The 11,997-nt window shown below is 37.2% G+C and overlaps 2 protein-coding genes across 2 annotated transcripts in view; both read left to right on the top strand.

Moving 5' to 3' along the window:
* Window positions 1-1,204: 1,204 nt before the first annotated feature.
* Window positions 1,205-11,997, top strand: part of LOC309504579 (ankyrin repeat domain-containing protein SOWAHA-like) — an 81,801-nt gene continuing 71,008 nt past the window's right edge. Inside the window, exon 1 of the mRNA XM_082177740.1 lies at window positions 1,205-3,181. Coding sequence (XP_082033866.1) covers window positions 1,679-3,052 — 1,374 coding nt within the window. The 5' untranslated portion in view covers window positions 1,205-1,678 and the 3' untranslated portion in view covers window positions 3,053-3,181. The remainder of the gene's footprint in view (window positions 3,182-11,997) is intronic.
* LOC309504588 (growth/differentiation factor 9-like) lies at window positions 5,599-11,788 on the top strand. Its single transcript, XM_082177750.1, has 2 exons — window positions 5,599-7,374; window positions 10,798-11,788. The coding sequence occupies exons 1-2, from the start codon at window positions 7,014-7,016 to the stop codon at window positions 11,721-11,723; spliced, it is 1,287 nt and encodes a 428-aa protein (XP_082033876.1). The 5' UTR covers window positions 5,599-7,013; the 3' UTR covers window positions 11,724-11,788.

Here is an 11,997-nt window from a genome sequence, read left to right as displayed (position 1 = left end):
CAAAGATATGAAGACAAAATGTGTCTTGGTCTGACTAATGTATACTTGTTGAATTAGAAAACAAACATTATTTTTTAGAATTAGTGAAGTGAAGAAGACAAAAATTCACATATCAGCATCAGTATTGTGATGAGTGTAACAAACCATTCAAGGAATGAAACAAGAAAATTGCCAAAGAAGCTGGAGTGAAGATGCATGCCATATCTGACTGATATTTAAGAGATTATCAGATGTAAATATTAGGCTTTATTTTGTATTTCTAAATCGCTCTTGTTCACTTGGTTTGAAAATGACTTTTGTGTGAGCTGTGCTTCATACATCGCTACACATTTGAGGAGACAAATCTTTTTGCCAACAACATTTTAAATGTCGCTAATGCGATTGCACCTGAAGAATTTGTTTTTATATATATATTTCAGAGTAATATTGATGTTTTGTTTAGGTTTCATATATTTAAGCAGTCATGAATTTTGAGTTTCAAGTGAATTTAATTCAATCCAGTGAAGTCAATGGAGTTCATAATGGTAATTCTAATATATGTTCTTATACATTTTATTTATTGATACATTCAGATAAAATGTATCATGAATATTGATAGAAATATATATTTTCTTGCATCACTAGTTTTATTTTATTTGATTATTATTATTAATAAAAAGGGGGTAAAATTAAGTAATACTTTTGGCAAAACTCAGCACTGGACAAAAACTCGAGCGGTGAGTGGGTTCTAACTTAAACACCTGTGATTGGCCATTGCGTTCAAGAAATCAACAAACATGTCTGCGATTGGCTACATTGCTCACCGCTGTGAAAACACGTTGTAAACGGAATAATTTGACATTCTCCGGAGCGCAAACACCTCTTTTTTCTACCTCTTTTTTCGCTAATATGCTTTTTATTTTTATTTAAATTTTTACGAAGTAAACAGACCAGCAGTCATGAGCAGCTTTTCCCAAAAGCAATCAGAACAGAATCAGCAGAAGGCAGTGGTTTGAGTGAGAAAATCAGACGCTAGTATCAAGTCCGTCCCAGCAACATTCAACTTTATAATGTCGTTTGTCTTTAACATTTTCCTACTGTTTTATAATAATAATAATAAAAAAGCATTCGTGTTATTTTTTAGTTATTTTTAAATTGGTGTTATGTTAACCTTTTCAACATAAATATCTTCAATAGGTAGGCCTGTCTGTTATGGAGATTTTTATTATTATATTTTTTTTATTAGAAGCATGTTATGTTGATTCTATAGGTCTTAAAAATAAATAGGCTAGATAAATAAACAAATTAACAGAATAAAAAAATATATACGACCACTTAAACCTACTAACTTATTTGTGAAAAATGTAGCCTACCAGAGCGATACAAATGAACTAAACAGAAGATGACATGCGAACTCCCTCCCTACGCATGTAAGAACGGTGTTGATTGCTTTTTTATGTAGGAATTATTTTTAGTGTTACATAACAGTTCATGTGTTATTTAGATACGTTTGTTCACCAGATTCACACTTTAGCGCGTGCACTCTCCGCTACCCTCCGCCGTGCACGCGCCGCATCCTTCACTCATCGCGCGCTCGTGTGCTGGTCTTGGAGAAGAGAAGGATAACCGGAAACAGCAGGTTGTTGTTGTTGAAACATCTCGCATAATAACTACTAATAAAAAATACAGCGGCAGGGAAATGGCTTTGACTCAAGATATGATCTTAGCATTTTTATTGGAGCACGGGGGAAAAGTGAAAAACTCGGAGCTTGTGAGCAAGTTCAAAGGACTTATAAACTCCAGCGACACCGCGGAAAAGAAACAAAACAGAGACCTTTTCAAACGACTGGTCAACAACGTCGCCGTGGTTAAACAAGTCGATGATGTAAAGTACGTGGCTGTGAAGAAAAAGTACCAAGGAATCACAGGTGAAAAAATTACACCGAATAACAGTTTATTTGACTTAAAATCGCCATGTAGTAACGTTAACCCCGCGCGTGATTCCAGTGAAATAGAGAATGTGGATATTATTAATAACAATTACTGTCATTGCTCCATCCAAACTGTGAGTAGTAGCAGTACAAGTGGAAATGATGCGGAGATACCTGACTGTAATGCAATTGAGTGTTTGACAGCAAGAGTGCTCAGTGTGACAAGTGATGCTGGAAGTGGCACACCAGGATCCGTTTTCGCTCTTGTGGCCATACAATCTCCACCAAATCCACGATGTGAGTTGCAAAATAACGAAACGGGAAAAACATACCTTAAAACACAAACAGCTGATGCCGAACCACCGCCTTCTACAGCTGAGCGAACCATTAAAGTCAAGGCAAATGCGTATCAGAGCGGTAGTATGGCTGGAGAAGGTTTTCCATACAGGTCTCTGAGAGTCAAACGAAAGGAGCTGGAGGCCCAGGGTTCTCCACAACTGCGAAGGTGTATCAAAATCACCAAACCTGGTGGTAATGAGGCTAAAGACTCAGATGGAATTCCTTTGGGATCAGTGAAGCATCAGTGGCTTGTGAAATCAGCAACAGGAGGTTGGCGTCAAATCCACAGCCTCCTGCTGCAAGACCCTCAGCTGGCAGAGAAGAGGAATTTCATGTCTGGATTCACAGTCCTGCATTGGGCTGCTAAAAGCGGAAACGGCGAAATGGTGTGTAAAGTCATTGATCTTTCAAGACAGAGTGGAGCAGGGATCGATGTTAATGCCAAGTCTTATGACGGGTATACACCTCTCCACATTGCTGCCATTCACAGCCGTGAACGTGTGTGTTCACTGCTGGTGCGTGAATATGGTGCCAGCACTAACATACGGGATAACAGTGGGAAAAAACCCTACCATTATCTAAGCCAAGATGTGTCAACTGAGATCAGAAAGATGCTCGGAGACCCTCGCTGTCTGCAGCAGGATGCTCCAAATTATTTGAAGGATCATCAAAACCTGTCAGACCTCCATAAAGGATTCAACACTCTGAGTAAACTATTTCAACCCCACGTCGCTGGACATAAAGAGAAATGCAGACGTCGGCCAAGCTTTCATTTCATTAGAGAGAAAGAACATTGCACTTAAGTTGTTACACTGAAATATCTGTACTTGAAAGATAACACCTCACAAAAAAAATAGACATATGTAACTTTACTGTGTTTAATACGTGTTATAAATTTTTTTGGTAATTATAAAGTGGCAGCTGTGCGGACAGTAGAGTACTGATAATTATATTTGTTAATGAGGCTAGTAAGGAAATTAATTTAAGATACTAACACAGCTGAACATGTTCAGGTCTTTTTACCCCAAATGTGGAAGACACTTTATTTTGATGGTCCCCTTTAGACATGTCAACTAACTCTCAGTAGAGTATTAGTAGACTGTCCGCTTAATATCTGCTAACTCTTTATCGTGATGCTCCTCAACAGATATTCTACTGACTATAAGTAACTTTGCAAGTGCATGTTAACTTATTCTAACCCTACCAGTCTACTAATACTCGACTAACACCCTAATGAGAGTTAGTAGACATGTAGGTGCAACGTTACTTATAGTCAACAGACTGTCGAAGGGGACATCAAAATAAAGTGTAACCAAAAAATATACAGCCTAACTCAAAACATAATTTCATGATACATTTTAAAAAAAATAAAATTCCTCAAAAATGATCATTACTATACTGCAAAAAAACACAAACAAACCTCTAAAGGTATCAAAATTACTTTAGTGTGAACATGATTATGTCATGGTACTAGTTGTACTTCCCTTTATTAATGCTGAAAAGAAGGGAACAACTTTTATTACGATATTGTTTAATCTATTGTGAATCACTATTGACTATAACACTGTAAAAAGTGATCAGTTGACTTAAAAAAAAAACGTTAAAAAGTGAGGAAACCCATTGCCTTAAATTATTACGTAAATAGACCTAATGCGTAATAAATAAAAAAAAAGATTTTTTGTGGAATTGACAAGTTCACATAACTTTATTTTTTCAATGATATGAAGATTATGTACTTAAAAATTTTAATGCAACGGGTTTCCTCACTTTTTTAAGTTGTCAACTGATCACTTTTTACAGTGCAGAAAACTCATAAAATGACTTTGTAATGCAAATTTAGGTGAAAATATGCTTAATTGTCTTACTAATAATGTCACCGTGTGACTTGTGAGAGCATTTTCTGGTTTGCCTCAAACAGTAACTCGGTCATCTTTCTTATCTGATTGTTGTGCTGTGCATAATTCCTAATTCATAACACTCGTGCCATTGAAGGAAGGGAGAGAGGCCTCTGTGTGGGATGAAGGCATGTTCTTCTTGAACTCATTTTATGCTTTGTAATACTAAAGAGATAAACTCTAACTTGGTTCTTTAATAGTTGGATAGGCCTTGGCAAAATTAGGTCAAACTTTATGCAAATGACCACATTACTGATATAATGTGTGAGAATAAAACCACAGTTTTATCCCAGGAATTTATGAATGTTAGAAACAGTCTGGGAAATATAATGAGGCCTTTGTCACAGTCAGGCAGTGATTCAGGCATGATTTCATGGGCGCTGGAGCTTAGCATAACTTCATTCAGAGGCTTTTACTGGTGTGCAGTGATCTGTAATGATGCAGACGCCCTTGCCTCTCAGTTAGAGCTGCTCTCGCGAGGTGAAGGTCGTTTCAGAAAGTATACCCTTTGGGTTCAGAGCAGTTCACTGTTCAACATGAAGCTGTTCTGAGCCAAAATTCAGCACTTAAACTGCACATTCTGACTAAGACTAGTATATCTTAAGCATAAATGAAGAAAGAAAAAAACTTTCTTTGATTATTGATATTAATATTTAATTCAAGTTTATGTAAATGAATGTAATACTTAATTTTGTTTTCTCAGCATTATCAGTCTGTCACAGTTGTAGCAGTTAGCATCTCTGTGTTAGAGAAAGCAGAATAATAGTTCTTTGTGTTTTCCTGTTCGACCTCCAGGATGTTATTCTTTTTCATTGTGCAGGATCCCACAGTCACTCTGGACATTAACTTATAATAGGCTGCTAAAAATACAAATGTCAAAACTTATTTGGCTGAGGAAGTATACGGTTCCACAGCATCCCTTTCAAATAAAATGGCAAATTAAAGAAAAAAATGAGACTCAATTGAAAGTCATTGTTTCCTGGAGGAAAAATTCAGAATGATGTAATGTTTGTGATGCTTCAATTCCGATATTCTGAAGTTTCAGTTGAATGCAGTTGGATTTAGAATGTAAACTAAACTGTTAAAGGGTTAGTTTACCCGAAAACAAAAATTGTTTCAACTTCCATTATATTGTTTCCCTACTATAGCGGTCAATGTCTGCGGTCAACTGTCTGGTTATGAAATGTCACACTGTCACAGAGTGAATTGGCCTTGAAAGAGATTGTCCACCCAAAAATTTAAATTCATTCATTTAATCATTTTCTCAAGCTCATGTCGTTCCAAACCTGTCTGGCATTCTTTTTTTCGGCAACTAAAACGGTACTCGGATGCCATTGACTTCCATTGTATGAAAAAAAAAAAAAAGAAAACAGTCAATGGGAACCAAAACTGTTTGGATATAAACAATCTTCAAAATATCCTTTTTTTGAAGAAGAAGAAGAAGAAGAAAGTAAGTCATACTAGTTTGGAACAACATGAGGGAGAGTGAAATGATGTCAGTGTTTTCATTTTTGTGTGAATATTCTTTAAGCATCAACGAGGATAACTATAAAGTTTTAATAATTGTTCTAATTCTATATAGTGAATTCCACATTCACAACTAAAATGATAACGACAGACCAATTATATTGTTGGAATCACTTTCAGAACGATTTTTCTCCAGCTCATGAATGATAAAAATTCTTCTTTAAAGAGCTCGAGCATTTAAAGTGGCAGACGCCATTAACTGCGGTTGGTGGTGGACGCTAATATAGTTCTCATCATTTATCGTTCCTGAGGTTTCTACACTGGACGCATTCATTTTTCACAACACATTGTCAATTTCTTGCATGTAAAATTCACATATTTTTGAATTGTTTGGCCTTCCATAGTGTAGAAAGGTGTAATTACTGTAACATTGCTCAGGTTGAACACACTGACACAATAAAACACAACAACAACCATGATTGTTTACTCAGAGTAAACAAGCCTTAAACAGTGAAATTATTTAGTGAAAGTTTTTGACAGCAATTTGAAGTAATTCATTTTCAATGAGGTTGGCCATTTGAGGTGATGCATGTCTGCTGCCTGAACAAAGTTGCAAAACAAATATTAATTTGCATATATTGACACTGTTGTTTTCCCACTGTGATGTCACTTCCTCCATTATGATGCCATTACTAGGGAACTAAATATGGATATTTAAACAACAATACTATCTTGTCGTTCAGTATTGCAATAAAAACAATACTTCCCCAAAACATGTTTTGTTTGAAATATATATATATATTTGAAATACACTTGAAATATTTCTTAAATAAATTGCCAGTTTTTGTGGAACATCCACTAAAACCAAAGTTCATCTTCATTAACGGTGATAGTGTCACCAAAGATACTAATATTTTCCATCTTTAAAGCACTGAGTTTAATATTTTATCCAATATACTAAGAGGGGGTTTTAGACATTCAATGTCATAGTAAAGTGACTGCTGAATCACAGCGCATTGATGCTCCAGAAAATGCTCCAGTTATGTTTTATTTTTCATTTAGCCTATGCTGGGGAGAATTTTGTCCTCGTGACGCTAGTTACCGACACGTTGCCAAAAGGCCATACTTTCGTTAGACGAACTCGCTCTTTTCGGCATTAAATAAACCATAACTTGACCCTCAAGCAATCCAATGTGGCGTTGTTTGAGACGCTTAATAGCAAACTCTTCAAAATCTCACTTGATACAGTTTGTGGATACCTACACCGTCTTTTATGCCAAATTCTCCCTGATTGCGCACACCTGTCTGTCAGGGAAGGGCGACGGAAGTGGCAAGTGAAGTTTGGCCGAAGACACTGAAGTCTTCTCCGGGACTGTTCTTAAATAAACGCACTTTATTTAATATGGCGACGCCGCTTTTTAAATATGGTACGCGTTGTTCCCTATCCAGATACTTTATGGTTCTCGCGGTTATCGGCCTGTCATTTAGGCCTGCATCATGCTACAACTTTGAAAACGAGTCTGTTGAACCCGACGTCTTCCTTCCCCATGGTAATATCCTGAGCCCTTTGCTGAAGGCTTTGTCAGAGCAGAACCCTTGGGGAGAATTCACACCACGAGCCAAGCCTGACTCCAGATATGTACGTTACATGAAGAGACTGTATAAACTTTCATCCAAACCCGACAGGAGTCCCGAGGCATCTCACCTCTACAACACTGCGCGTCTCATCACACCTCGAGAGGAGTGTCTCGAGCAAAACCGAGGTAAAGCATACTTTATATTATACTATATGTGTATCTCATAGTAGCATATGTTTACAAACTATTTGAAAAGATGCAGTTGCTTTATCAATCAGGAACTCAATATTTACAGAATACATTGCCATGCTATCCTTTCTGAAATATTGCCTGCCCTACTGTGTACAGTTTTCCGATCTATACATGATGGAATTCTTTGAATATTTTACATATAGCCTACTACATGCAATATCACATAAGTTATAGTCTACACTTATACTGACTATCAGCACAGATCTGGATACATGTATTATATATGATGTTACTATATTAATTTATGATATTACAGCAAGATTGCAACTGTGCTATTGATTTTATACTACTGCTCAAAAAACAAGAAGGTAATAAAGAGTAATTTAAGTTGTATGCCAAATTTATTCAAATAAGCAAAAAAAAAAAAAAAAAAAAAAACCTAGTATAAAAAACTAAGTATAAACTAAAACAACCAACTACAAGATATTATTACCTTGGGTATACAGGACTGTGTACTTCTTTTCTGATACATACAGTATGCATCCCAAAGCACTGCAAATGATCAACAAAAAATTAAAAATGACTATTGATTTATTGACATTTAATTATTATATATTTTTTTTTTTACATATATAATGGGGAAACTGATTCGACTTCTTTCTATGGTGTCAGTGCCTTCTCTGATTGGTGGACCCAAAGTCCTGTATGCTAAAAGAGATATTTCACCTAAAAGTGAAAATGATGTCATAATTTACTCATCGGCATGTTATTTCAAACCCATATGACTTTTGTTCTCCTAACCACCTTGATTTCAACAGAAATCAAGAAATCTTTTCTTGAAATCAAGAAATCAGAAGGAACAGAAATCTTTTAGGTTTCATTAAAAATGTCTTCATTGGTTTTTCGAAGATGAACGTAAGTCTTAAAGGGATTGATCACCCAAAATGTTAAATATTGTCATCATTTACTCTCCCTCAAGTTGTTCCAAACCTGTATGAGTTTCTTTCTTCTGTTGAACACAAAAATCATATATTCTACAGAATGGGGGTAACCGCACATTTGACGGTAGCCATTGAGTTCCATAGTAGGAAAAAAATAATATTACAATGCAAGTCAATGGGTGCCGTCAACTGTTTGATTACCAACATTCTTTAAAGGGGTCCTAGTATGCCATTTTACGAAGTCTTGATTTTGTTTTTGAGGTGTACTTCAATATGCTTTCATGTTTGATTGTTCAAAAAACACATTATTTTTCACATTACAGCATATTATTACAGCACCTCTTTCCACAGTCTGGCCCGAACGCGTCGTTTAGTTCCTGTTTCGATGAAGCTCCTCCTTCCGAAATATGAAATGTGCTGTGATTGGTTAGCTGGCCCAGTGTGTTGTGATTGGCAACGCTTAGCGCATGTTCAGGAAATCTCCCGCCGTCATAACTGCTAGTTTCATCTGTTCAGATGTAAATATTAAGGATAGCGTTAATTTCAAACCAATTCAAGCCTGATTCAGACTTAAGAATGTTAACAAACAGGAGGATCGTCCATGCACGGATTTCACAGGACGTTTCAGAGTGGTATGTTTTTTTCTTGTAATTTTCTTAGACATTTTAGAAACTATGTTATACACCATTTAATCATGATATTTGTCGGAAAACTATGGTAATACAAACAGTAATCCATCACAAAACCAAGTTTAGGTTTACTAAAGGGCGGTGAACAGTCTTACAAAAGCGAGAGCCTACAAAAGCTACAGTAACACTATATCAACACTAATGTTGGCTTGCAGGCGAGTGGAGCCAAACAGCTTTGCCCTTTGTTTACATCATAGCAACTACAAAACTTATAATTGGAACTTTTAATAGAAAATGCAACTAGAAATAGTAAGACATACTTACAAGTTGTGATCCAACTTGGATTTAGCCTGCATTGTGGTTCTGTGGTCCTACATTATGACTTCATAAGCCCCCCAAAAATCACGTTGTAGTCCAAACAAACCATTCGTTGTAGTTCTTGAAAAGTGGATTCTGTTAAATAAAATATCTCCCTTTGGATTGGACTTTGAGTTTTGTAACTTTGTAGATTTTTTTTTTTTTTATGCTCAAACAGCAACATTACACATGAGCTAAAGTTGAAAGCGTGAAAAAGCATAAAAGCCCCCCTTTAAAGTATCATCTTTTGTGTTCAACAGAAGAAAGAAACTTGTACAGGTTTGGAACAACATGAGGGTGAGTAATGATGACAGAATTTTTGGGTGAACTTTATATACACTGTTACAAATCAGTGTCTTTATGGAGAAAGTGCATGGGACTTTTACTTCTGGAACCCGAATGTTGCCCACCTCTATTAAAAATTAATGTAATAAGGTTCTGCGACAACAGTAGAGTACATTAAAGGGTTAGTTCACCCAAAAATGAAAATTCTGTCAGTAATTACTCACCCTCATGTTGTTCCAACCCCGTAAGACCTTCGTTCGTCTTCGGGACACAAATTAAGATATTTTTGATGAAATCTGAGAGCTGATCACTTCTCCATAGGCTTCTAGGTGACCGAAACTTGCTGGCCCAGAAAAGATATTAAAGAGATCGTTAATATAGTCCAAGTGACTACAGTGGCTCAATCTTAAGTATATCAAGCAACGAGAATACTTTTTGTGCGCAAAAACAAACAAAAATAACGACTTTATTCCACAATTCATTTCCTTCTCTCTGGGCCTCTAGTTGGTTCGCGTAGTGTTTTTGCGCTGCGCGTCTGTGTTGCGCGTCTGTGTTACACGTCACCACGTAGGCTCACTATTGGCCGACGCTGGTCATGTGTGTGATGCGTGATGACGTATAACACAGACGCGCAGCGCAAAAACACTACGTGAACCAACTAGAGGCCCAGAGAGAAGGAAATGAATTGTGGAATAAAGTCGTTGTTTTTGTTTGTTTTTGCGCACAAAAAGTATTCTCGTCGCTTGATATACTTAAGATTGAGCCACTGTAGTCACTTGGACTATATTATCGATCTCTTTAATAACTTTTCTGGGCCAGCAAGTTTCGGTCACCTAGCAGCCTATGGAGAAGTGATCAGCTCTCAGATTTCATCAAAAATATCTTAATTTGTGTCCCGAAGACGAACGAAGGTCTTACGGGGTTGGAACAACATGAGGGTGAGTAATTACTGACAGAATTTTCATATTTGGGTGAACTAACCCTTTAATATTCGGAATGTTAATTATTGCATCATATGTACTGCTTTACATGCTATATAGTAAACGCCACACAGAATGCAGTTAAAAGTACACTAGTATTGCATTATGCCACTGACTATGAAACTGCAGTCAAGCAATCACAAGTCACTCACAAGAAATGAATAAACAGTATAATTGTTGTCAAGAGAAGGATGTGTTCCTCAACGGTATGTGTTATCTTGTCAGAATTCTTCATGCAGGATATTTCCTACAGTCTGAATCGAGTGAGGACTCAGGAGCAGTTACTGAAGTCAGTGCTGCTGTACTCTTTCGACCACAACCACATCACCCCGTTCACGTCGCTCTGTTATCTGGATGTGAAGGAGCAGAAACCCTCGAAGGATCAGATGTGTTCTCACCATCTCAGCACCCAGCAGTCAGTCCCGCTACTCAGCTTCCACGTCCACACCGAGAGAAGAGTCCGTCGCCGCTGGGTGGAGGTTGACGTGACCTCCTTCCTCCATCCTCTCATTCAGGCCCATAAGAAGGACATCCATCTCCTGATCAACTTGACCTGCGTTGAAGATATGGTCCCCAGACCTGGAGGCCAGATTTACAAGAGTCCAGTTGAGCTAACTCACAGATCTCCGTCCCTTCTTTTGTACCTAAATGACACCAGTGAGGTCGCATACCAGAGAAGAGCCACGCAAGGTAGGATGGTCGATCTGACATCCAACATCTGGGATGGAAAGTCCACAATGTGGGAGTCAACCTCACGAAAGCGACGAGGAACCCTAAAGAGCACCAATTTGCCGGAAACCATGCCCAAACTCATCCCCATGTATGACTTTCCAACAGATGACTGTGACCTGCATGATTTCAGAGTGAGCTTCAATCAGCTCAAACTGGACCACTGGATCATAGCGCCTCACAAGTACAATCCGAGGTACTGTAAGGGATTTTGTCCAAGGGCCGTGGGATACATCTATGGGTCACCAGTGCACACCATGGTTCAAAACATAATTTATGAGAAGCTAGACTCATCTGTGCCCAGACCTTCATGTGTGCCATCAGAGTACAACCCTTTAAGTGTTTTGACCATTGAGAATGACGGCTCCATTGCCTACAAGGAGTACGAGGAGATGATCGCTACCAAATGCACTTGTCGATAAGATTAAATTGGCTGTTGAATCTTTTTTTGTGAAACATTGCTTTGTAAAACATTGCTTTTTTTTTTTTTTTTGCATTGGCCATTCTTATTATGAAGATGAAATGACTTGACCACATGTATCAGATAATTTGTTTTGTTTAATATTACTTTTTATCTGATTCAATTATACTTCGAATATTTGCAATTGAGTTGTTTTGGAGTTTTCTTAGACAAATTTTCTGTATAATAGTTATATATGGGGGTATTTAATTTGCTTAAAATATTATTTTCTTTTT

Source organism: Leuciscus leuciscus, assembly GCF_965113295.1.
Source record: "Leuciscus leuciscus genome assembly, chromosome: 8".
In the NCBI taxonomy this organism is placed as follows: Eukaryota; Metazoa; Chordata; class Actinopteri; order Cypriniformes; family Leuciscidae; genus Leuciscus; species Leuciscus leuciscus.
The sequence above is the reverse complement of the archived record's forward strand: the minus strand, read 5'-3'. Positions and strand labels throughout refer to the sequence as shown.